The 27,420-nt window shown below is 39.6% G+C and overlaps 1 protein-coding gene and 1 long non-coding RNA gene across 11 annotated transcripts; both read left to right on the top strand.

Moving 5' to 3' along the window:
- Positions 1 to 83: 83 nt before the first annotated feature.
- On the top strand, positions 84 to 27,420 carry pecam1b (platelet and endothelial cell adhesion molecule 1b). 10 transcript variants are annotated; one of them, XM_085162758.1, is made up of 16 exons: positions 87 to 698; positions 802 to 837; positions 5,779 to 6,075; positions 9,026 to 9,307; positions 9,387 to 9,662; positions 10,175 to 10,447; positions 12,118 to 12,396; positions 13,234 to 13,509; positions 15,085 to 15,192; positions 15,307 to 15,337; positions 18,672 to 18,751; positions 20,646 to 20,699; positions 22,187 to 22,276; positions 22,954 to 23,010; positions 24,752 to 24,774; positions 26,545 to 27,420. In XM_085162758.1, exons 1-16 carry the CDS (start codon positions 656 to 658, stop codon positions 26,644 to 26,646), a joined length of 2,307 nt encoding a protein of 768 aa, XP_085018884.1. In that variant the 5' UTR covers positions 87 to 655; the 3' UTR covers positions 26,647 to 27,420. The 10 variants fall into 10 exon arrangements, 8 of the variants coding, with proteins under 8 accessions (XP_085018883.1, XP_085018885.1, XP_085018884.1 ...); XM_085162757.1 differs by lacking the exon at positions 26,545 to 27,420 and having other exon boundaries at positions 84 to 698; positions 24,752 to 26,502; XM_085162759.1 differs by lacking the exons at positions 15,307 to 15,337; positions 18,672 to 18,751; positions 26,545 to 27,420 and having other exon boundaries at positions 86 to 698; positions 24,752 to 26,500.
- Positions 844 to 1,913, top strand: LOC146516193 (uncharacterized). The gene is made up of 2 exons (XR_014874553.1): positions 844 to 1,325; positions 1,358 to 1,913. It is a non-coding gene; the product is annotated as an uncharacterized LOC146516193 (long non-coding RNA).

The raw sequence follows: 27,420 nt of genomic DNA, 5'->3' as shown, positions 1-27,420 counted from the left end.
CTGGTGATGGCAGCTACATTGTAGCCACAGCCACCCTGGGGCGCACAAGTCTTTTACTTCAATTGTAATCTGTTCATTTAGAATTGAATACTTTGTGGTTGATTTTGCTCTGGAATTATTTTACCACGTCACAGACCAAACAAAGTAGTGGGAATATTTCCATCCCCATGTGTCCTGTAAGAGCCGTGCTCAGATTTATGTCAGGGAAAACTGTTTTCAGCAGCTGAGCCAAGCATCTTCCCATCAGGAAACGGCTTCTGTTGTGCTCGTCTTCTTCTCCCTACCTGCATGGCCAGGTCAGAGGTCAAAGGCCTCACTTGTGCACCCCATGCTATTCAGCATTATTGTGGCTACTATTTCACACACACAGACACAGAGGAGGCCAGAGGAGAACATTCCACAACAGCAAAGGCCGGGGCGGTTTGAACATCCTGAGGAAACAACACTCACTTCCTGTCAAATTAAGCCAAGCCGATGACTGCTTGGTGTGATAACCGTCGTCACTGCCTTACCAATGAGCGGCTGAGCTAAAGCACCACGTTAATGTCAGCGCTCCCGCCTCCCAGATCCTGACCAGCCACACGACCACACCAGCAGCCAGCTTTGTCACAAGCTTGTTAACCTCCAGGACAGCCAGCAGCGTTCCTAAGACAGCATGGGCCTCCCACAACGGCTCATCCTCACCCTCCTGTCCATCTGTGAGAATACTCACTTTTTATTTTATCTAGGAACTTTTTTATTTGAGGATACAGTTGATGATTGTCTCTAACTTTGTGGTTTAAATTCTTTATTTCTTCCAAGCCCTATACTCAGCAACCGTGGTGAACACACAGCAAGGTGAGTACCATTTAAGCTAAATGAGAGATGTGAGTCCATGCTTAGACTTGATCTGCAGGAAACACAAGAGCTGAACTGGCTCTCAGAAAGAGCCTGTTTTCATTGAGCTTATTGTTGACTTTCCATTTACTGGGTTGGCGTCAATCATCTATCTTCCACTAAGACTGTGGAAACAGTCTGAGTTGTTATCAGAGCTTTCTGGTCTCTGCCATGGTGGAAAAGTTGCGACACAAAGCGTTGGGAACATGTTGGCGAGCGTTGTCACACACCTCCCTGTACTCTGAAGTTGGTTTGTGATGGAAGGCATGAGTCACTTTGGATCAGCTGTGCAGCTGTACAGATTCACGTCTGACGCAAGGCGTGTGTTATCAGCAGGTCCAAACTGGGAGTAAAACCCAGGTTTAAGTGGCTTTGTGGATGTGTTTGATGTATTTTTCTGAATTAGGTGTGGTTTTTGTAGTTGTCGGGCATTTTGGGGCATTTCTTAGGTGTGTTTGTCGAAAAGTTCTGGGCAAAAAAGCTGAACCTCAAATCGCGCCTGATGAATCCATTGATGTGAGTGTTCGTGTGGTCGATAAGAACCACCTAGAGTGTGTAGAATCAAGTGTCTTATAGTGTTAAAGTTCTCAGTACGAGTAGAAACACACAAATAACCAGTTTTATTAGGTTATTTCCAGATTGTGTCTGATGAAAGTGTTTTAACCTCCTAAGACCTGAACTCTTCCACGGCATGCATTTTTAATTTCTCTTTGATTTTTGGGCTGATTGGGACCCGATGAATGTAAAAACAAAGAATCACCAGATTTATTTTTTTTACCCGATTTTTGTTTCTAAGAAAACTGAGAGCCACATATGAGGATGTTAGTTTTAAATTTTGATGAAACAGAGGCAGTATAATGTCCTCGTGAGTGGGTATCAGGCCCGCGTAGAGCAAAATTTAGTATTTTGGTCTAAATAACCCAAAATGTGACGTCCACATATGTGGACGCCAGGTCCTAGGAGGTTAAAGATCAGGAGAGGTAAATAATTTAACAAGACAATAGCCAAGACACACTACACTCTTAAATTATTATTAATTATTATTAATAATAATAATGATAATAATAATAATAATAATAATAATAATAATAATAATAATAATAGGATATAAAATTGTTTTAGCCATACAGTAAAGTACTGAGATAAAGACATAAAAGTTTTTTTTTTAAATTTAAAGTACAGGCGAGACACATTGTAGGAAATAAATACATACAGTACTAATAAATACACAATAAACACAATAATAAATTCATCTTATCATGTGCAGTTTTTTTTAAATACATCTCAGTCTTTTCATCTCCAGATTTACATGTACATAGTATTTTGCACTTTCCAGTGAAAAAAGCTAATTTAGGAGCTTCTGGCTGTGTGTCTGTTTTCCTACACGCAAAGGGAGAAAAACTGTTTTTACATCATTTTGGATTTTATGTCTTTTAATATTTCTGCGATGATAATTTCGCCTCAATATTCACAAAGCCATTCAATCCATTTTCAAATGTACTGCTTGCCATACGGCACATTATGTTTTTATGTTTTATACAAAATAAATCAGTTGAAGGGTTCATTTTTTTTTGCTCTCCTCTTCTAATATTTTTCAATACTCATATTTAAATACTTTTATTACTCAATTATTCTTTTATCCTTTTACTCATGTTGTCCTGCTCCCAAAAGCCTTATTACTTAGAAACTGTGATTCTTAAAAGTGTGGTATGTATTGTCAACATGTAGAAAGTACCATATACAGATTTAAAATATCATGTCACATTTGACCTCTAACCTCTCCTTCAAAGGCAATAGACTGGTCTTTAGGTCAAAGTGATAATAATGCTATACAGAGAGATTTAAAAGTATGCCTCCATTATTTGTATTGACAACATATACGATATATAATATTATATTTAAATTATATTGATATTCTAAATATCGCCTCTTATCCTCAGCTGGACCTGATTCCTCCTCTTTAAGGTCAAATAACCTTTCATTAAAAGCCCTTTATCTTTAAAACTTTGCTTAAAATGTTGTTGCCTTTGTTTCCATTGGCAACATTTAGGAAATGATACCGGTATTTTTAATATCACATTATACTTTAGATCCAATTATGTCACATTTGATCTCAGATCTCCCACCTGCCTTTCTTTCAAGCTGACCCCAAAATGTGTTACATCTTCATTTTAGGTACTTCCTTCCCACTGAACAGGTACAACATCATAGAAGCGAAAACTGTTGTTTTGAACCAGACTATTTAAATAAAACTGAATTACAATTTTTAGATATTTTGTGGATTAAAACATACAGTATTTCTTTATTTTCTATGTAGTAAAATATAAGAAAAATTAGTACTGCAGGATGTTATATCCAACTCAGTATGTCAGTATTGTAACTCACTATCTGTATGGAGCACCAGCAGCAAATCTCTGCCCTGCATGCATGCTTTTTTCTCATCACCAGCTCTGCCAGTCCTGTTGAATGATGCTGGGCATGCTCCAGATTCATCACACCCTGAAATGGTGAAAGGTCCCCTGAGTAGCTGTTTGTCTAACAAAGTGCTTTTCCTGCCTTCTCAGGGTTTGTTTACTTCCTCTAAACAACACACTCTGAGTCACAGCAGCAGCCTGTTGTCTCTAATACTTGACCATATGGTGATCTAGTGGGGAGACTTCAACATACCTGTGCAGATGCTTTTTGTTTCTCATTACCTGCAGAAAAAAACCCTCACAGTTGTTAATTTAAAAGTATTTTCCTCTCTGGTTGCAGATGAGACTAGAATGCAAAGTGTTGTCCCTAAAGATTTGTGAACATAAACACCTGTGTCCTGAGAATGACTCATTAGTTTTTACCTGTGAAACATAACTGAGTCGTGGCTTTGGGACTAACTCCGGTGATTATCAAAGCTTTCCCATGCTGCTCTGTAAACGATGGCAGATGTAATTAAACCAGAAAAAAGGGGCTGAGAATTAAAAAGCATTACTGAAAGAAAACTGTGATTACACACTCAAAAATAAACAAAAAAAAAAAGAAAATGAGTGATTCACAAGGACAGAAATAAAGAAGGAAATACAAAAATGCACACGTATGATCCTGTAGTGTTTCTTATCAGTTTTGTGAGTAAAAAATGGGGGGGAGGAGTCACCTACCTTTGTTTTATTCACCCAAGAATTTTACACTCATACAATATGAATTGTTTGTATTTTGCATTGTCTCTTGTATGAGTCTCACATCCAGCCAGGTCATAGCTACCAGTAGGATGGCATTCCACAGAAAAACATCAGCTTCCTGAGCACCAAACTCGATACTGTGACAGCTGTTAAAGATGTTTTTGTTGTAGTTGTTGAAAATATGTCACCAAAATGACCTCTAGGGAGTGCCATTTTAAATAGGAAGTGATTAAACTGTGACTCAGAAGCTGGACAAAGAGGCTTAAAGGTTTGTCATTCTTGTTTGTAAAATTTAAAGCAAATAAAACCAGAAGCAGAGTTTGATTTTTTGCAGCTCATCCCGGACGAGCCCCCAACTTATCACTGCTCGGTTCTTAGGCTGTGGCATGAAAGTAAAGGACGCAGTGATGAACTTGTGAATCACGATGGATTAAATCAACCAAGAAGACAAATAGACTGACTCATTTCCTTTTTCTTCCTTGGAACATGTGGACTAAATGTTCTGGCTACCTCAGCCAAGTGTTGCCACGGTGCCTTCAGGGACACCTAAGTATAATCCTAACCCTGATGAAGCCCATTAGCTGAAATACATGTGCTACAAATGTTTCTGGAGCTTCACCCTCCACCTGAATTGTTTTAGTTTAATATGAACCCGTTTGTAAAAAATCAAGCACCTACTGCACATAAGCCCTGGGGAGAGGATTGTTTTTCTTCATCATTAGTCAGTTGTGTTGTGCTTAAAATGTGAGATGTTACTAACACAGACCTGTCATTATTCCCCCAAAGTCAACGTTAATGTCTCATAACAGCTTCACTGCATGTCTAACAAACACAAACTCATGATCAGTGTTTAGGTTATTATCACAGAAAACTAACAAATATTCGTGTTTCGGAAGCTCCTGTGAGCTTTTTTATAAAAAAAAAACTAAGATGCAGTGGAATATACAATTTATCTGTTATATAAGGAGGAATCCTGAGTTGATATTGTTCATATCAATGCTAATTCAGGATTTTCAAAATATTTTAAGAACGAGAAATTCTGGACCTTTTACTGTTTCTTCTATATGATCATAATTGCTGTTTATTAGCTGTACTTCTCTCATTTTTGCAAAAATGGCAAAGTTCTTTGGTTAAAGCTTAATATTTCTCCTTAACAGCTCCTGTAAATTTCAGCTCCTTTTAGAAAAAATTGCTCCTTTTCTAAAAAACAAATATATAATCAAACGTTTTGTTTTCACAGGGAGTTCTAAACACTAACAATCTCTCACTCCTGAGTCAAAACAAACATAACAGCGTATAACTGCGTAACGCAAAGCAAGAAATCCACCAAGCATATCTATACTATGATGTGCTTGGGATAGATACATTGAGGAAAAACATAAATATTATAAAACTAAATAGTAGTGAACTGTAACATAAGGTTCTTCATAAAGTAATATGTAGAATTTACTTAATTAAAGTCAATTCAATTCAGAGTTATTTATAGTAGAACAAACTGTCCGAAGCCTGAGTTTTGGCTCATACTCTAAGCTCATTATCTGGAACTTTGGTGTTTAATATGAGCTTACATCACAACATATATGTGACAGAAAATAAGAAGAGTGGACTGCATTGTACACTTCAACATGGCTGAACTCTCAAAGGAGTAAAATTAATATAAAAATGGTTTGAGGTTAAAAGTTTTAGGCTGAGGATATATGGTTGGATAAATGAGTTCTAACTGATTTTGTTAAATCTCATTTCATAGAATTCAAAATTCAAAGTGTCGAGCTAATCACTGAGCCCAGGAACGATGTGACTGCGGGGACCAATGTGACTCTGAGATGCCATGCCACAGTGAGCACGAGTACTGGCAAGGGGCTGATTCGTGAGTACACCATATTGAAGGATGACAAGATAGTGTACACCAAGACCATTGGCTCCTCTGAGGACTTCGTGTACCAGCTGCACAATGCCAGAGTCTTCAGCACAGGCTTGTATCAGTGCAAGCTAGACATCCAAGGCGACACCAAGTTGAGCAAAGCGCAAAGACTCAACGTACAAGGTGGGTTTGTTTTCATGCAAAGCTGCAGTATTAAGGGTTCCAGTTCAGGTCCATTTGAATGTGATCATATTCAGACTATGATAGAATTTTTGAATTTATAAGGATGTACTTATAAATTTATGAAAGAAATAGATGTTGTTGGGAAAGCAGCTGAGATTTCAGAGTTTACTTTTTACACATTTTGCATTTTCTTTCTGTTTTATGACACATGACTGACCTGCTTGCAATATTCTCCCTACACACTGGTCAGCCGTGGGAAGTTCACATCAAGCTCAGAACTACAGTGGGGCAAAAAAGTATTTAGTCAGCCACCGATTGTGCAAGTTCTCCCACTTAAAATGATGACAGAGGTCAGTAATTTGCACCAGAGGTACACTTCAACTGTGAGAGACAGAATGTGAAAAAAAAATCCATGAATTCACATGGTAGGATTTGTAAAGAATTTATTCGTAAATCAGGGTGGAAAATAAGTATTTGGTCAATAACAAAAATACAACTCAATACTTTGTAACATAACCTTTGTTGGCAATAACAGAGGTCAAACGTTTACTATAGGTCTTTACCAGGTTTGCACACACAGTAGCTGGTATTTTGGCCCATTCCTCCATGCAGATCTTCTCAAGAGCAGTGATGTTTTGGGGCTGTCGCCGAGCAACACGGACTTTCAACTCCCGCCACAGATTTTCTATGGGGTTGAGGTCTGGAGACTGGCTAGGCCACTCCAGGACTTTCAAATGCTTCTTACGGAGCCACTCCTTTGTTGCCCGGGCGGTGTGTTTTGGATCATTGTCATGTTGGAAGACCCAGCCTCGTTTTATCTTCAAAGTTCTCACTGATGGAAGGAGGTTTTGGCTCAAAATCTCACGATACTTGGCCCCATTCATTCTGTCCTTAACACGGATCAGTCGTCCTGTCCCCTTGGCAGAAAAACAGCCCCATAGCATGATGTTTCCACCCCCATGCTTCACAGTAGGTATGGTGTTCTTGGGATGCAACTCAGTATTCTTCTTCCTCCAAACACGACGAGTTGAGTTTATACCAAAAAGTTCTACTTTGGTTTCATCTGACCACATGACATTCTCCCAATCCTCTGCTGTATCATCCATGTGCTCTCTGGCAAACTTCAGACGGGCCTGGATATGCACTGGCTTCAGCAGCGGAACACGTCTGGCACTGCGGGATTTGATTCCCTGCCGTTGTTGTGTGTTACTGATGGTGACCTTTGTTACTTTGGTCCCAGCTCTCTGCAGGTCATTCACCAGGTCCCCCCGTGTGGTTCTGGGATCTTTGCTCACCGTTCTCATGATCATTTTGACCCCACGGGATGAGATCTTGCGTGGAGCCCCAGATCGAGGGAGATTATCAGTGGTCTTGTATGTCTTCCATTTTCTGATGATTGCTCCCACAGTTGATTTTTTCACACCAAGCTGCTTGCCTATTGTAGATTCACTCTTCCCAGTCTGGTGCAGGTCTACAATTCTTTTCCTGGTGTCCTTCGAAAGCTCTTTGGTCTTGGCCATGGCGGAGTTTGGAGTCTGACTGGTTGAGGCTGTGGACAGGTGTCTTTTATACAGATGATGAGGTCAAACAGGTGCCATTCATACAGGTAACGAGTGGGGGACAGAAAAGCTTCTTACAGAAGACGTTACAGGTCTGTGAGAGCCAGGGATTTTCCTTGTTTGAGGTGACCAAATACTTATTTTCCACCCTGATTTACGAATAAATTCTTTACAAATCCTACCATGTGAATTCATGGATATTTTTTTTTCACATTCTGTCTCTCACAGTTGAAGTGTACCTCTGGTGCAAATTACTGACCTCTGTCATCATTTTAAGTGGGGGAACTTGCACAATCGGTGGCTGACTAAATACTTTTTTGCCCCACTGTATGCGCCAACAGCCCTGACATCATCTTAAATTATACATATATATATGTGCTTTTAGTGTGGAGAGCAGAAGCCTGAAGCCGCAGTTATTGGGGACCTATTGGTCATTGTTTACAAGAAATGTGACGTCCATTTATGCTGGTACTTAAAGCTTTAAAAACTGACCCACTCGTGCAGGGGTGTCGGACTCCAGGCCTCGAGGGCCAGTGTCCTGCAGGTTTTAGATCTCACCCTGGGTCAACACACCTGAATAAAATAATTAGCTCTAGCCTCTGGAGAACTTCAAGACATGTTGAGGAGGTCATTTAGCCATTTAAATCAGCTGTGTTGGATCAAGGACACATCTAAAACCTGCAGGAAACCGGCCCTTGAGGCCTGGAGTTCGACACATGTGCACTAGTGCCTTTCCATCTGGTGGACCGTACCAGCAGTCCTGCACAACAGTCAAAGGAGCTTGCAAAGAAAAGCGTCTGGACTTCTTTAAGTTGCTTGAAGACGTTTCACCTCTCATCCGACGTGACCTTAGAACTGAAGAAGCTTCTCGGATGAGAGGTGAAACGTCTTCAAGCAACTTTGCAAGCTCCTTTGACAATAATTGTCAGGTGCACAACAATCCAAAAGCACAAGCTAAGACATTGTTAGTGACATCACTGCTGGGGTAATTCTGTCCAGTTCTGACATCTCTGTTATATTATTGGTCACAATACAGCAAAACTATCTCCATAAAGACACTAACCTCAAATTTGACACCGGAGAAGTTACATAATCAGTACACCCACCAAGGGAAAGCACCCAAAATCTTGGAGAAGAAATCCTCAAAATTGGCCAGACTGAGGTAGAAGAATTTTCTTAACAGGTAGAGATCTCCAACAGAATCGCAGCCAGGGACGGGCAGCCATCTGCTGCGATTGGCTGGAAAAGAGAAGAAAGGAGAGCAGAGAGAGAAAAGCACAAAACAAGATCAGATTACGATCAAAAATCATTTTAACCTTTGTGTGACACTGTGGATGTGTTTGAATGCAATACCAAGTACATGTGGGAGATCTGTCTGTTTATGTTTCCAGGACTCTCGCAGCCAGTTCTCCATCTTAAGATGAACGTTGTTAATGAAGGGGAGGAGGTACGAGCCACCTGTATAGCTCCGGGTGAGATAGGGACCTTCATCTTCTTCTTCTTCGATAATGATGAACAGATAAGCAGGGTGGAAGGACTCTCCAACCAAGCAAAGACCACTTTCAGGTTAAGCAGTGCTGGCATCCACAAAATTCACTGCTCCTACAAGATCCGCACAGCTGAGGACACCTTCCCTTCAACAAAAAGCAACAACGTCACTGTTTCAGTCAAAGGTCAGTAGCATTTTGAAACTGTGCTGCTTTTTCAAAGCACTGGTCTCACCTCAGTGCTTCATTTATTTTGTCTCCACAGAGCTTTCTATTACACCAGCACTGAAGATTTCCCCTAACTCCACAATCTATGAAGGAGACCACCTCAACATCTCGTGTAGTGCCCAAAACTTTCCCTCCAGCTCTGAAGGTTACAAGCTATTCCTGAGCCAGGGCACCGAGCTTCTCAGGACTGGCAACTCTACAATAAACCACAACATGGTTGCAGCACCAAAGGCCTCTGAAGCGCTTACATTTGACTGCAGAGTAGAAGTGAGAAATGTGGAGAAATACACTGAGAAGAAGATTTCAGTGTTTGGTAAGTGGACACAGGAAAGATGACCTCTGTAAACAGTTATCTGAAGCTTATTTTTTTCGGATGGCTGTAGGACCACTGGTTCATGGACTCAATATTTTGAATAATAATGTATACTTTATTGATCTGCATTTAACCCATTCACTCAGTGAATGAGTAATTCATTCATTCACTGAGTGTGCTTGTATTACCGTCCCTACACACTGCTCCCTGGGCAGTACCTTACTCAGGGGTACCTCAGGGTAGAGTTTCAAACCCCCTACCTTCCAATCATGGGGCCACCACCTTACCTACTGAGCTATCCCTACCCCCTAATGAAGCCCTAATGTTAGTGCTATGGCTGTGCAATTAATGCAACTTTGTAGCCATTTGCTATTTCAGTAATAATAATATGCACTTTAGCACACTAATGGTCTTTTAAAATAGTTTACGCATTTTTTGTGTTACTGCATTAATGTTTGCAAAAATGTATCCATCTAGACGCTGACTTGTGTGTTCTGTAAACCTACCCACAGAGCTCTTCTCAGTGCCCAGTCTCACCATGTCTCCCACTGAAGTCTTTCAAGGGGAAATTATGACATTGACCTGCAACAGTGATCATTTTGCCTCTCAAAGAATCAACAGGGAGGATTTGGACTACACTCTTTATCCATCTAAAAACTTACCAAGCTCTGGTAAACCTGGAGTATTTAACGTGAAGGCCCTGCAGAATGATTTCAACTACACCTGCTCAGCTGAAGCCAAAGGCATCAAGAAAGATAGCAAAACCCTGATGATTCGCCCTAAAGGTGAGTTTTCTTTATCTCTGTTTGGGTCCAGGGTATAGTGCACACTGATGCCCTTCTGGTCCTTCAGTGCATAAATGTGTCAATAAATAGCTTCATCTCTAAATGCGCTGATGTGTCCATGTGGCACAGGCAGTGTAGTAGGTTGTCCCTCGTCTTCAAGTAGCTTTGTGTGATGTGTGCAGAGACGATGTGTGAGTCCTGGTAAATGTGGTCTAATGGTTCATCAGACTAAAAAATTGTTATGTCAATGCAGTCAAGTCCATTTTACACACAAGTCATGATAGGACTGCTTCTACATTGTGCTGGCCCAGCTCTTGTGTTACAGTTATCAGTTATCACCTGAATTAAAAGAAATCCAATTTCAGTGAAAAACAAAACAAAAGCTACTAGTTGCTTAAATAAATAAACAAATAAAAATAATAAAGTGCATCGCCAATTTAATAGACTACGCTTATTCCCATGGCATCAGATACTTTTGTCAAATCACTGCCTGACAATCGTAGTTTAGACAGATCAGTTACTCCTAAATCATCACATAAGGACAATGTTAAGGACCATTTAAATGCACAGGGAAAGCAATGTGTGAGGTATTAAACTAAGCCTTTTGTTAAACCTAATGCCTGAACCTAAGCAGTAAGTTCTCAACATAAAACTCCAAAACAGGACATGAGCTGCGTTCTCCAAGCTGGCAAACCTGTGACCCGCCACCATCACCCAGGAGAACTGTTTTCTCTGTTTTCACATTACTCCATCAAGGCAATAATGCCAAAGGATCATTTGGATTTGGAGATAGTAGCACCATCTGATAGAAAATAGGTGATGCCTTTTGTAGATATGTGGTACACTAGAGTTTTGTCAAGTTTTAGTTTGTGTAGCTGATATAGAGTAATAATAATGGAATAATAATAATGGTAACACTGGAAACTAGAACCAAGAATCTTGGCTACGAAACCTGACTTGAAAATAAAATATAAAATATACTTCAGGGGAAAAAATCAGAGAAATCTGAAATGTAAAAATTGTCAGGAAATGTTTGCTGTGTATCATTTAAAAAATAAAAAAATAAAAAATGAATCATAGAGTTTACTGTGATTGATTGAAATTCAGCTCTTTGTCTTCAGCTAACCATAGCAGTTAGTGGAGGCGGCTGGCCCACGATTTTGGATTTATTTCACTGTGAATAACCGGATGCATCAAAATCTCCTTATTTTGCTGTTTTTACCAATTTAACCACACTGACAGTAACTAAAATTCAATTTAGATTTTAAGCAATAAAAACCAGTGTGTAAATCAGCAAACCCATTCTGAGACATGAAAATTACCCAAAAACATTAATTAAAAATTATTGTTTTATTGCAGTCATAGCTCTTAATAAAAGCTGATAAAAAATTCTTCCTTTCTTAGTATTATTACAACATCGTCGTATCCAGTTTGATAGCTGGAGTTGGGCCCAGTTATCAAACAGGCTGCTAGTCCAACAAAAAACAAACAACCATTCAGGTTCACAAAATTAAAAAATCACCTTTTAATCAGCAAGAAGACTTTCATTAAATTGTGAATAATTTATGTTTCTACACTATGACACAAATAGCCACTATTTAAGCCTTCAGCAGCAACTTTTGTTTTACTTTTTCAGTTCATAAAGTCTGTGCTCTGTTTCTCCTCTGTAGTTCACGTCTCTGCTCTAAAGATTTCAATTGAGGACAAGGTGATCCTGAAAAAGAGCTTCACCATCTTGTGTCAGTCGAATGGCAGCCTGCCGATAAACTACACCCTGTTTAAGAATAACGTCCAAGTGGGCACAAAAGTCATCCGAGAGCGAAATCGACAAGCTGTCTTTATGGATGTCATCAAAGAGCCTGGTGAAATACAGTACAGGTGTGAGGCGAAGAATAGTCTCCATTCCAACAAAACTGGCTCCAGTCAACACCTCAGCGTGAATGTCATCGGTAAATATTTAAGCCTAACTGATTTTTTTTGTTCATTTCTTTACATTTTTAAAAAATAAAAGATGAGAGATGAGAATATATAGAACATTTGGGATAAAGGGTGGAAACCAACAGAAAGAGCTAGCCTGGCTCTGTCTTTAAAGGGAATTTTGTCCTCTGTAAAATATCACTTTGACCACCAGGTGGCAGTGTTTTAAAAGTGGGCACATTAAGATTTGGATTTATTCGATTTTTAAATGCAATGCAAATTTAAATTTCAAAATTTAAATGCAATTTTTAAATGCATGCTGTGGAAGAGTTCGGGTCTTAGGAGGTTAAAGGGAATTTTGTCCTCTGTAAAATATCACTTTGACCACCAGGTGGCAGTGTTTTAAAAGTGGGCACATTAAGATGTTTTTGGATTCATTCGATTTTTAACTTTTAGCGTTTATCTTAAATTTCACCTCTATTTCCTCGAGAAGCTTTGCTTTCGCCGGGGTGACATTATAAATAAGAACTTATTGTTAATGATTTGTCTGGTTAATTGAAGCTTGCATTTACTCACTGCAACACCTTTTGGCATTAAGTGGTATAACATGAAAGGACCACCCAACCCTAACTCTATTGTGTGTTTGAAGAGATAGTGTGTATCTCTTCAAATCAGTACACACACAGTTTGAACTTGCATTCTGTTCAAACTTTTAGTTACATTTACAACAAGAAACAGTGTCCTTCCTGTTTAATCTACACAAAAACCACTGTAAACACTGTAAGCTTAGGTTCTTGTTTTAAAGCCAAAGTAAAACTTTACAATGCTGCCTAATCTCACCTCTTTGCTTCCATGTTTTGTTCTCCCAGTGCCTTTGAGCCAAATGACTCTGGCCGTCATCCCTTCTTCACTAGAACTCTCAGAGGGAGAAGAACTCCATTTCATATGTAGTGTTAATGGCACAGGGCCAGTCACCTTTAAGTGGTACCGAACCGGCAGTGTAGTACCGTTGCAAACCAACACCACCACAGAGACCTACTCAATCTTGGAGATAAAACCAGTCTCCAAAAATGACAGTGACGAGTACTACTGTGAGGCTTCCAACGGCGCCAACAAGGTCAGAAGTGAGCACGTAAATGTACAAGGTGAGACTGAGCTTAGCAGGCATCACCCTGCTCTTATTGGTCGTACAGTATTTTATTTCAATGTCAGAAACAGCCCCAAACCACGATCTTTTCTTCAGTCTAACCAAGTCTTCAGTCCTGCAGGAAATTTATTTTGCATTGCAATACCACAAGTAGCCAGTAGGACAGAAAGGCAGCTAAGGTGGATGGATTCACTATGACTTTAGCGAGTTAGTTTAGCACATGTTCTGTCCCAGACAGTGTTGGGGAGTAACGGAATACATGTACCGACGTTGCGTATTTAAAATACAAAATACGAGTAACTGTATTTACCATTTACAAAGGTGGTATTCAGAATATAGTTACTTTGTTGAAATAAAGGGATTACACAGCGGTCTTTTCCTGTTTAATATGTTAGGCTGTCTCCTCTCTATTTTTGGTAATTCCACCCAGGTGGAAAGAAAACACACAATAACAGACTCTAGTGCCTGAGTCCAATCTCGGGGCCCATGTCACCTCTACTTGCGGCCTGTATAATGACGTAATGAAATATTTTTTTTTAATTATTGCTCAAAAAATTATTTAATATGAAGGCAATAGGCAGAGTGTTACAGGCATAGCCCTAAAGAATGTAGCCTCATGGGCAGTGTAGCCCAGTTGTAAGTGAGTTATCAAGACTTAACTGTACACTGTGTTCGTGTTTTCCTCCAAAACAATAAGTTCTGTTGCAGCAGCTTTTCAACGCCTCTCTGTGTCTCTCGCTAGCAAAGTTGACCCAAACAACAAAGTAAAGCTAGTTTTTGGTTACGAGCCCGACATGTAACATGAAGCATTAGCCAGAGGTCCCTTTACTACGGTTCGGAGCTGCGGACCTGATTTATATACGCGCAGAATAATGTCCACCTACTGTTACACATCTATATTAAGATTTCAAGATCTAGTTGGTATTGGTAAAAGTAATAAATCACACAGCAATAGTACATTCATGTAGATGTAAGAAGCTTGATAATATATTAAGTAATACAAAGTATTCAGAATACATTACTCTCATTGAGTAATGTAACAGAATACATTATAAAATACATTTTGGGGCATGTATTCTGTAATCTGTAGTGGAATAAATTTTAAAAGTAACCTTCACAACACTGGTCCCGGATATTAAGTCAGATTTAATATACGTCTAAAGTTAAACCATAACTACTTTTTTGCCGCTTGCTTATTCACAACAGATCGCCACAGCAGGTAGCGCCGATGGTTAGCTTGATTTGGCAGTTTTTACACTAATGTCATTCCAAGCATTTGCAAATGAGCAATAAAGCGTAGTTTTAATAGTTCTTAAGGTTAGTGAGTTGCTGAATTGTGACTTGATGATAGTAAAAGATGTCTCCAGATCTGCAGATGGATATTTTAGACTGCACACACTGACTGCCCTGCACATTTCCATCTCCTGTAATGCTTAGAAAGAGGAACGGTTTAAACGTGGAAGGTTTCCAAACAAACATCTTAGCACCTTCTTCTCCTTTATAAGCTGCTGTTTTTTCCCTTTTATGTTCTTTTGTGTTACTGACTTCACCTCCCATCTGTGTCTCTCTACAGTACTCATGGCACCGTGGAAAAAAGGGTTGATTGTCGTGGCCTGTCTGCTGCTGCTGCTGTTAGTTCTGCTCTTGGTGGCGAGCATGCTGAACATCAAATCTAAGAGAGGTAGAGAGACTTACAGTCCTCCAGCAACTCAGGCCTCTGTTGTCTATGTATGACAGCCAACCTTCCTTCGCCTTTTTCCCCTCTGCTCCCCTCACTTGTCCTCTCTTATTGTAGATAGAAGAGAAGCAGCTGCTGAACTGTCGGTGTGAGTTATCATGAATACTTGCTTCCTCTGAATGTGACAGATATTGCAGATGTTAGTTTTATTCGCTCATGGCTCGGGTCCTGTAGTAGTGTTTGGTGTCTCTAAAGAACTATACTGGTTGTTGTGCATGTTAGTGTGGTTAAAATAACACAAACATCATGTGTTACAAAGTTTAAAGGAGATCTTTTGTTTGTCTGAAGCAAGCTTCTTCAACTCCTCCTTCTTAAATTCAACTGTCTTCTGATTGGCTGCCCCTTGAAAACAGAAGATTTAAACAGCAGGTGGGTGTGGCTTCTGTGCTCACACCCACAGCATTGAACTTGAAAATTACCTGGACAGAGACTGACCTTACTATTTGAAAATCTGGCTATGTTTCACATGAACATCAATAATGATATTGATGAGGATGATGAGGATAATGAGGAAGAGTGTAATAGACAGAGATGGCCGTTACTGTAATCCAATTACTTTTTTCAAGTAACGAGTAAAGTAAGGGATTACTATTGCAAAAACGGTAATTAGATTACGGTTACTTTACCGTAGGAACGCTGCGTTACTGCGTTACTAAAACCGTAATTTTTTTGCGAGAATGTCTCATGACAGTGACGTAAGCGAGTGCGACGTTGGTGACAACAGCTGTGTGCAGATCAACAGTGGATCATATATCGAGTGCAGAGAGAGTATGAGCGTGCAGCGTTTAAAGCGTGGAAGTACTGACCTTACTTTGAGTTTGATTCCATAAAAAGTGACAAAAACATTAGTGTCCGTTGTGCGTGGGAAGAAAACTTATTTTTACAGCGAAAAAAACCCCTAAACTTCAAAGCAAGCACCGAGTAGCTACGACGTAATGGGAAACTCACAGAGAAACTGCTATATCCTTCCACTGACCGCTGCGGCACACCTGCACCAGGACAAACCTCCGCCTACCCCACTCCTGCTTTACAGATGAAAATAGAGCAACAGGACCGCTAGTCTTTGACTTTATTTATTTTCTGCTGTGTTTTACTTGCATCTATTTGAAAGAGTGAGTGTAAACTATATATATATATATATATATATATATATATATATATGGATATATGGCAGCACGAGGTGAGAATAAAGTAAATACTCTTCACAATTTTTAAAGACAACGCCACTCTGGGAATTTCACCCACAGAATAATCAATAACACTAATCACCACGAAGGCAGTTAGGTTTGTTATACTCAGTACAGAGACGAGGTTCAATGTTAAAACAAATTGACAATTTATTAACAATTATCAAAAACACAGTCATAAAAATCCATGTACAAATATGCTTAAAATATATTCAGAGCTGAGGTTTACCAGTGGAGGGGCAGGGATGCCACGCACAAACTCAAAAGAAAACACACCAAGACACAAGTGCAACACAAAAATCACACACTCACACTAATAAATTAAACAAGGCAGGTGTGTACACTCAAGGGATCCCACCACCAAGGCACCCTGGTCTCCTCCACGTCGGCACTCCGCATCTGAATAAAAGAAACAAAGAAAAGTTTAATAGATAACAAAACTAATGTAGCGCTGGGGGATAACCCTACTGCAGGACCACACTGGTGATCTGCAGCTATAAAAAGGGCCTCCCACCAGTGGTGTAACAAAAATCCAAACTACAAATCAAAAACAGAAAAACAACAATCGGGATAAAACTTTAAAATCTGGAGCAAACGGGATCGCCGTATTACTCCAACTAGCCGTCTGCCCGACTATAACTTAATCATACGCTCATCAATATGTACGCCAGCTGACTCCCATAACCGGCGTGCATATGGCCGCTGTCCACGCCGACGTCCACGCCGACGTCCACGTTAAAGAGCGGACAGCAGCAGGAAAAGAAACTTCACAACGGGAACAGACGGTAAAAGCCAAGCAAAGCAAAGCAGCAGCACTTCAGTTAGTGTGGCGTTGTGTAAAACCAAGGCCCACACTTCCTGCAAAGCATAATAAATAATTACTATAAAAGCAGACAATAAAAGGCAAGGATCGAGACGAAATTGAATTACGTACCGAGTAACCCCGTGTCATGAAACATGAGCAGGGGCTCATAGGAGGCTTCCACAGCTATGCCCTAAAAACAATATCCGTTTACCATCAAGTAAGGTAATGCACACACTACGATGGGTAAACACCTACCAGCCGCGATGGAGGCTTCAGAATAATCTCTGCCACACCAAGGGGAAGTCAGGTGACCAAAGAGGAGATCATAGGTAAGCGATCCAGGTATGCTCACATGGCCACTATTTATACTAGCGCCCCCTAATGCGCCAGGCTGAAAGTGGGTTGAACCAAAGGATAACATTCATCCTGCCACATATATATATATATATATATATATATATATATATATATATATATATATATATATATATATATATATATATATATATATATATATATATATATATATTAATTATGTGCTGGAATGTGCAGAAAATAGGTTTAAATATTAAACAAATTTCTTCCAGTCAGAGAATGTTGCATACAATTAATTTTTGCTTGATGCATAAAGTTAAAATATTAAAACTAATAAAACAAGTTTTAAAAAGAGACTTTTCCATTTGATTACATTTTGTATGATGATTATGCAGAAAAAGTAGAATTGGGCTGAAAGATCTATCACTTTATCACCTATTCAGGTTGTAAATCGTGTTTTTAAAAAGTAACTAAGTAACTAAGTAATTAATTACTTTTAAAAACAAGTAATCAGTAAAGTAACGGGATTACTTATTTGAGGAAGTAATCAGTAATTAGTTACTGATTACTTTTTTCAAGTAACTTGACCAACACTGGTAATAGATTGCCTTTAATGTCCAAGAATATCCTTATCTCTGAATAGTACCCTTCCTACATCGGCTGTAATAAGCCATCATACAAACGTCTAATACAGCACGTGCTTTATTATTCTGGTCTATGTTTAAAAGAAATCAGAAATACACTAACTGTTAATTAAAAAACACCAATACTATAAACCCTGGTAGAAAATGAATGAAACTACGAGCTTAAACAATCACAGCACATATCCTGCGCTGGTTTTTTTGTTTTTTTTAGCCAGTTATCCAAAAAGTCAATCTTTTACTTTTATCTTTTACTCTTATTAAATCTGCTCATTCAGGCATGGTTGATTTTTATAAACACAACGTGTGCAGGCAAGAAGCAGGCTGTAAGCTAGAGAACAAATGACCACAACATGCAAAACCACCTCTATAGTTGTGTTTTTATGTATGTTGCTATGGTGATTAGTGGAATTTGTTTGATTTCTTTTTGAATTCACTGCTGCCTGAACTAACTTTATTTTCACCATTTCTCAGAAAGCCTTCGAGCCCTAAATCAGATGACCCTTTAACAGTGAATCTAACCCACGACACAGACGTTTATAATGCAGCCACAGGTAGATTGGTTTTACTTTTCTCCTGTGTGTCACTAACTGGCCTCATTAGTCATTATGCTACCATCCAATAATCCTTCCCCTCACTCGCACAATCGTAGCCTGCAGCATGTAACCCATACCCCCCAATGATCCATGTTCTACTATGCATGCATGGCTCCTGCAAAGCAGACCTGGTTACCTTTTGTTTGTGGTACAGTCTATGTTGCCCTTCTGTTCATGTTCACATGTGTGAGTGTGTTGTCTGTCTTTGCTGTCACTGTTTTTAGTATTTTAGTTGGAAATGTTTGTGTCTAAGCAGAGGCAGGAAATGTAGGATTTTGCTGCAGGAAGTCAACAGCCTTATGTGCATGCTGGGTGATAGTGAAGTCACAGCGCAGGGCACTGATTGTCACACTTGTTGCAAACTGCTCAGAGCGCCCGTTATCATCTTCTTCCAGACGCAGTGTCTTTCTATGATGGCAAGGAGGGGAGAGTGACCAATGGGACGCGACATAGCGTGGCGTCGGTACCTGCTGACATCAGCAACAGGAGCAGCTACAGTATCCCAGCCACAGTGTAGAGACGCCCCAGCAGTGGGCGGAGGGACATTGATGCAATGTTTACTTACTCTGAAGGAAAAGAAAGTTCACAGAAAGACTTTTCAGGATGAATACGAGCAAAAGTAATCCTGTTAATAATGCTAATTTTTTAGGACATTATATACAGATATTTTCTCACTACAAAGGAGGCTAAAACCTACACTCACTGCTCCCTCTCCCCTCCTCCTGCCACCTAAATGGCCTCTGACTTTATACCAAACATTATCGTGTCTGGCTGTTTGTTTCTTTGCTCACTGTGTCTGTCTGCAGTTGCACGACTACAACTCTACTTTGCTCTACTTGTCTGTCTTTGTTTTCTACTTGTCTAAAATCGGGCTGATTTGTAAATACGCTTTATTATACTCACAGGAAACGTGTGTATATACTTTTGGTTGATCCCTTTTCTGACTGGAAGAGAGACTTGTAGAATAAATATAATGGTTTAATTTAGAGGTGTGTTGGTGCCCTTTATTCATTATACTTCTTTTTTTTTCTGCTCATCTGAGGATACATTTGTGTAAAAATGTCCAAGAATAATATTTATTATTATCATACATGCTTAGTGTTTGGTTATCCTAAACCCAAGGCAAAAAAAATCAACATTAATATCTCAGAAAGAATGTGTGCAACAGAGACTTCCTTGAAAAACTGAAACAATGGAGTCTGCAAGAGACTTCCTATGTTGGAGCAGAGCACGCTCACGGGGATCGTTGCTGATAAAAACCAGTGTTGGTGAGGAGAGTCGGAGCTTATTTTGTTTCAGCCCAGGCGAGTTTGAATGCGTGCAGAAGGTGGAGGAAATTAATCACACAAGCTTTGGTTTAGCAACTGGGAAGTTGTTTTTGCTTTTCAGCCGCTGCTGAATTAACAACCTATTGTTTACGAAGCAGTAAAGGATTTCTGTGTGCTCCAGATGAGAATCTAAAATCTGCTGCTTTTGTTACGGTTTCAATCTCCCCGGTGGGCCGAGCTGAGGGAGTGTGCTGCCAAAAGTTTATCTCATTATCTCTTCTGACCATGTGAAAACATGAAGGGAATCGGTTAAGATTTGGGGAAATGCATTTATTCTCATTCTTGACAAGACTTAGATGGGGAGGCTGGTAACTCAGGAGATCAAAAAGTACTGAATACTTCCCCAAAAAGACAGTGACAACCACACCTGTGGTTATGTAATGTAAGTGTTTACTACTAGTTACCTATTAAGGTATGTTTTTTTATTCTTACTGTTGCACATTTTTTGTAACTTTAATTTTGGCGGATGACTAATAACCTGTAATCAATTAAGCAGTCAATCAATCTGCCTGTCTGCTTTACAGTGAAGGTGGACAGAGCTGAAGTCAGCGTGTGGAGTAAACGGAAACCTGAAACAGGTGAAATGAGATACGAACATCATCACCGTTTAATGCTCTGACATGATTTCTTTTAAAATGAGTTAAATTTAGAGAGAAAGTTCCCAGCTGACCCCCTCAGAAACAGCCTAGTCTTTTTTAAAATAACTTCAGCAAATTTAATGAGCTGTCCTGGATTTACCCCTTTTGTCTCACTTTATGGCAGCTGTCCATTATGAAGACACATGGGTCGTGTCCAAATTCATGGGCTGCATCCTCCTGAGGACCCGGCCTTCGCGGTCTACGTGGGCCGGGTCCTCAGGAGGTCGGATAGGCCGGAAGTAAACGGCTGTGAAATTGGACGGTCTAGCCTTCTCGATCTACTCCCGCCCTTAATTCAGAGTATTTCCGGTTGTCAGCGCCACGGCTCGAAAATGGACCCCGAAATATTTCTCCGTTTTTTGTGTTCAGCTGGTGGGGTGACAGACGTCACCGAAAACGTCGAAGCACTTTTGCAAATATGTCATATCTTGACAAACCGAGCAGATATTTGAAGTTTACACACCCACATTCTCGCCTGAAAATATGTTTAAAGTTTATTTTGTGGCCCAGAAAGATTAATAAGAGTAATTTTAAAACTTAGTAGCGGCCGCCATTGCCGGAAACTGGAGCTTGGCTGGGCCGCGCTATGAATTCTGGGATATGGTGGGCCAAGAAGGACACACCCGACCCATCCTTCAAATTCGGGGAAAAGGAGGACGCATTTGTCGGCCGCATTCGGAGGAGTCTACGAATTTGGACAGCCTTCGGCGCGTCGCTGTGACGTAATCGGTCTACAAATGCGGCCTCAGGAGGATGCAGCCCATGAATTTGGACACGACCATTGTGTGAAAATGATTTGGTTGCAGCTCTGAACAGAGCTTACATGTGTTTTTCAGCGTGGATATCCCACATTCTTCTGAAGCTATGAGGCCTGAAACAATAACATGAATTAAAAAAATAAAAATCCAAATTTAAACCCACACCATTATACTTTGCATGGGTTCTCCAAAGCAGGGGTCTCGAACTCCAGGCCTGTCCTGCAGGTTTTAGATCGTGCCCTGGGTCAACACACCTGGATAAAATGATGAGTTCATTACCAGGCCTCTGGAGAACTCCTCTGTTGAGGAGGTCATTTAGCCATTTGAATCAGCTGTTTTGGATCAAGGACACATGTAAACCCTACAGGACACCGGCCCTCGAGGCCTGGAGTTTGAGACCCCTGCTCTAAAGTGCAGAATTTATTCTAGAAAAAAAGAAGAAGAATAAGGTGGTCAGATGATCCTTCTACTAAAAATGTACCTCTCAAAGGAATTTAAGCCTTACAAAGTAGGTTTTCCTGGTGTAGTTGGGAGTAGCTGGAATTGTGTAGCCATCCTCCAGATTTATACCACACACACAGCTTTTTTCCAGCCTGGCTTCATAGCTATAGCATTGCAAGATGAAAGTGAAATAGTTCAGTGTGTTAAAGATTTTTTTTATTGGTGCAGAAAGCGATGATGAGATCAGCGAGGTGTCCAACGAGCCTAACGTGGAGTACACGGAGGTGGTGCACGCCCGGTCAACAGATCCTGCCAGAGGTCAGCAGTGCACGAACACAGAAGGGAAATAATCCAGTATTTATTTAAAAAAATGAAACAACTGTGGGAGAAGACACATTAGGACACAGACTTACAATACTTATAGAAAAAAGGCCGGTCGTCAGGAATATTAGGAAGCTATTGTGTGCGATGTGAAGTAAAGAGGGGGGAAATAAATACAATAACAAATAGAGAAAATAAGTAAATAATAAAGAAATGGCTTAATATATAATAATATGCAGTTTTACACAAAATGTTTCTTAAACCTTTTGTTGGTCTGTCCTTGTTCCTTTCTTCGCAGTTTCCCCAAACCTCCTGAACAAAGTAATTTTCACCACTTTATGCACTTCCTTTATAGTTGATAAGAGCAACCAACGCGTACTAGGAGGGGTCTAATTACCCATAATTAATACATCTCCAGGTTGCTGTGAATGCAGAGATAACTGCTGGGATTTCCACAATCATCGCAGACCTTATAAACAGGAAGGGTTTAACTAAACGCCAGAGTGATTTCTTCTTCTTCTTCCTCGTGGTCTTGTGCTCAAGGTCCCATCGGACCTGAGATGGCAGTTGGAGTGTGACATAACCTGCCTATTTATAGATCACAGAGACAGTATCTGCTAAAGTTTGTCTTTTGATGCTCAGGCAGACTAATGTGTTTCTTTTTACCTTAACAGTTCCACTGAGAAAAGGCACAGACACAGTTTACAGTGAGCTCCAAAACTCTCCAAATGGTGAGTTTGATCTTAGAAGCAGCTCTCGTTATTGATTTTTGTAATTATTATTTTACTTTTTAACTTTAGATTTGTTTATATAACTACACGGGGATTTTTTTTTTTTTTTTTTTTAACCAAACGTTTCAATTTGCTTCAGCCTTTGAAACTGTTTTAGCATCTTTCAGCTCATTGTTTTGGTTTCCTAACCAGCTCAGATAAGCTGCTTTTGAAAGTGAATATGGAAAACTGGAAAAACTTGTTTCATTAAAAAAAATTTTTTGTTTTATTTGCAAACTAATTTATAATTAGGTAGATGTTTATTCAAATTTGATGGATTTGTTCATTCTCAGTTCATTTTCAGTTTTTTGTTAGAAAGAACTCTCACTGTGAGACAGTCGATGTATTCTTAATAAAATGAAAAGGCATTTTATCCCACTAATATGTGTTTTTCTCTAAATGTTATCAGGCAGTAAGCTAAAATTTGAACAGCAATTTATTTATTTTTTATTTTCACCGTCTCACCATCCACAGATGAACCACTCTCACGCTACTTAACTTAATCTATGAAAAACTATTCAGAAAGTTAGTTTCACAATGGTGCTGCTCAGCAGTCTGTCTTCCTTAAGAGTTTGTGATATGGAGGTCTAAAACTACCAACATCAAATAAATAATAGGTATATAAAGAATAATAAGCACATACTAAAAAATGATATGCCAGAATATCCACCGTAAATAATAATTAATGTAAGAGTTAATTAATTTGAGATATGTACAATATTTTAGTTGCCTTTAAAAATGGAGCCATCAAAAATGTAAAACATTTAAATTAGGCCTGTGCTGTATTATGAATAATATGTTCATTGTTTTATTGTCACTCTCAGACTCTGACACAAACAATAATTTTACTCTTCAGCCGATATCAGTTGACAGTCTACTCTTTCTTTGTTCTGCTTGATTTCGTTGTTAGGGTTTTCCACAAAATTTGGGAAAAATACAAAAAATTGTTACAAAAACACAAAAATGTGAATAAATATATGTGGAAATTGTGGGATAAATAAATCCAGACATTCATTAAACATACATACAAATTAAAAAGAAAAATATCAGTATTGTAAAGACCTGCAGTTCTGGTCCTCTGTAGTATGAAAACCTCCCAATGAAAGCCAGTGTTGTTCTGAGTCTATATAATTAGGCTTTAGTTATCAGCCTATTGATTGTTTAATCATATAAGCTTCTTATCTGGTTGTGCTGCTTCTGAGTGACAAATAATGAGATAAAACAGCTTTAAAACCTGCAGTCTGAGTTTATCAGAGACACTTCAGATCTAACCAAATATCATTTGAAGATTAAAAACTTCTATTACTCATAGAAAGACAGCTTACCCCTTCCAGCTACACAACCATGACCATATCCTGTTACTACTGGCAGAGACTTCCTGTTATTAGAACAGCAGCCAGACGCTGCATGTCTCTATCCAGAAGTCCATCAGAGTCCTAATGTTTCCTGTCCAGCACTGATAAAAGACGATGAGAGAAGAATCTTTAAAGAGAGAATGTGGTAGATATCGATTTGGATGACTGAGACTGAACTTATAGGTGGAAACAAAGGCTTTTGCAGAGGAAGAACGAATGAGTCAGCAAGGTCACCCAGGTCAACATGACAGCCAAATGACTAATGAATGACGCTGAGGTCAGCCAGTGACTGAGCAGTGTACACACCCAACCAATGCACATTTAACCACTGATACTATTTCCTGCAGGTGCTGCTGATCCCCCCGACTATGTGAGTAATTATCTGCACAGTCACACTCGTCTTCAGACGTCTTTGGTGGGATTGTTGGCAAGAGAGCAGACATTTCACTTTTTATTACTGCCTGTGACCTGTTTATACACCCTTATATTAAGTATACAAATACATGACATCCACCCATCCTTTGATTCTCTTATCCTTATCAAGGTTGTGATAGGCTGGAGCCTGTCCCAGTTATCATAGCAAGACAAATACAAGACATGTAACAGTAATCTCATGTTTTTTTAGTGTTTTCAAAAGCAGAGTCCATGTTCAATTTGATAACAGGAGTTCCTTCAGTCTTGTACATCACGTCATTTCCAGAAACATCCATTGTGTTTACTGTACTTTATACGCTCAGGAATATAAAAACATAGAAGTTTCTGGCACCTGCTTCCAAGGTGCACAGATGAGATGATGAAGTTTAGCTTGTCGCCTTCACCAGAATCATCACGAGGCAAAATCATTTTAAATAGATTTGCTATGTCATACATGGATCTGCCACCGAGTCTGGGTGGCCTTTGGGAGCCTTTGGAAGCAGACCTATCAACTTCAAGTGGTGCAAAACTTCAACAGCACGCTTCAGTTGCACTTCAACGATTTATGGAACAAAATGATGCCACCCAGGTTTTCTATTGGACCCCTTTCCATGGCCTGAAGCCACATGACTGCTGTAGATGCCCAGCCCATCCTTAGATAAGGCAGTGGACGTATACGACTTGTTGTTTTCTATTTTTATGATGGCCCTGAAGCACTTCATTCAAACCATTACATACTTCTATAAAAATGCTGCTGGAGTTTTAACCTCTTCACTTCCTCAGTATTACACACGGATTAACGCATCCGTAATCTTTTTAAGATTGCATCTAAATTTGATGAGGTATTATGAGTTATAAATGCATTGAATGTATTCACTTCACTTGTTACATTCAAGTGTTAAAAGCCTCAGTATTGCACACTGACCCGCAGTGTATGAGTTCATCACAATGGCAGGTACAGCTCGTCAGTTGAATCATGCATAAGACCCTGTGGAGTGATGATTAGTACTGGTGCTGTATATTTTTATGCATTAATGAATGATGCATGCTTTTATCTTGTTCTGGAAGTGACACAAGATGAGAAGCAGTATAAGTTTATCTTCATTTTATTGCACACTTGTATTTTTCTGCCAGTGGGTAAAATAGTCCCCACAGTTTTTTATAGTAACTCATGTAATGTATCCTTCTGCTCTCGGTGACCCTCTGCAGGCCGATAATCCAGAGAGAGGGAAACGGCTGTCAAAGTTTCCAGACGAGAACAAAAGCATTTGGGCCGGGGCTTCCTTCCCTATCAGGCAGTCAGATCAGGCGCTGCGGTCCAGTCAAATTACCTTCAATCCCATCTCAGCCAACATACTGTCTCCCACTGAGCCCTAAACATACCACTGATGGCCGCGCTATTTGTCCTTAAATGGTGCTCAAGGCGGTTAAACTGGGGAATTTGAAGAATAAACTGAGGATGTGACATCACTGTCTAAAGATGGCTAATTTTTCATTGTTGTGTGTTCTGGATAGCAGATTTGGTTTCTCAGGTCAGAATATTTGGTAGACAATTTGCAGCTTTTGCTTTTGGCATCTGTTATGATGCATAAAATCCACAGAAACATAAAACATAAAATCAGATTTGAAAGTATCATATATCTTATTTGCAGCCACGATCAAATACTGCTTTATGTTGTGTATTTAATAATCAGAATCTTTATTGTCTTTGCTTGTGTGTCTGCAGGGTTCGGTAGAATACGCTGAGCTCAACCGTGAACAATTTGAGATCAGTCAGTACGATCCACAGGTCCACAGCTACCAGGACCTCCCTGAGCCGGTGGACTAATAAGATCACAGCTGTCTCTGCAGTCTTCTCGTACTGCTGTGCTGTTTTTGTTGAGCTTTTTTTTGTTGTTTTTTTTAATGAGCATGCACGAGTATGTAAATATCAGAAATGTCTCTCTGTCACATACAAAGATACCAATGTGATGTAAAGGGAGTTCAGGTAAAATGAGGTTAACTCTAAAAGAAAAAGAAACACACAAATGCATTGCAGTTATGTGTACAGATGCTTTTTTTGTTGTTGCGTCTGTTTGCTGTGTTCCCTCCTTTTTCTTATTTTACTTTTTCATTTTCAAAAATGAGAAAGTGGAATTTAAAACCAAAGATTTAAGTTGTTCATATTAAAAACACAAACAAACCCACTATGTAACAACTGTCATTATGGAACTGCACCGCTAGGGGGCGTCTTTACACTATTGTGGTAGTAGGGGAGACTCCTACACTGGACTGTCGCATGCTGCTCTCTTCTCACCTGATATCAGGAAGACCTTGTAACGGGCTGGTGCAGACATCTACCTGACCCCCGGGACATGTATGGCCGGATTGTCTAGAGCCGTGGAGAACTTTCCGGTATCGACTTCTTACTGTTAATGCCAAATAAAAGCCCGGTGTCCTACCTGCCTGACTGGACTTCCATGCTGCACTCCCACTGGGCCTGCTAGCTGCTCCTCCCTCACCACACTGCTGTTACATTGTTACACTGTTACTCTTACATGTACAGTTTCAGTTCTTAAACATTCATGCATGCATAATCATTAAAAGCAATGTATATATCATT

This window comes from Neolamprologus multifasciatus, chromosome 6 (genome assembly GCF_963576455.1).
Source record: "Neolamprologus multifasciatus chromosome 6, fNeoMul1.2, whole genome shotgun sequence".
Taxonomy (NCBI): domain Eukaryota; kingdom Metazoa; phylum Chordata; class Actinopteri; order Cichliformes; family Cichlidae; genus Neolamprologus; species Neolamprologus multifasciatus.
Note: the sequence above shows the minus strand (reverse complement) of the source record. Positions and strands in the feature narration are given on the sequence as shown.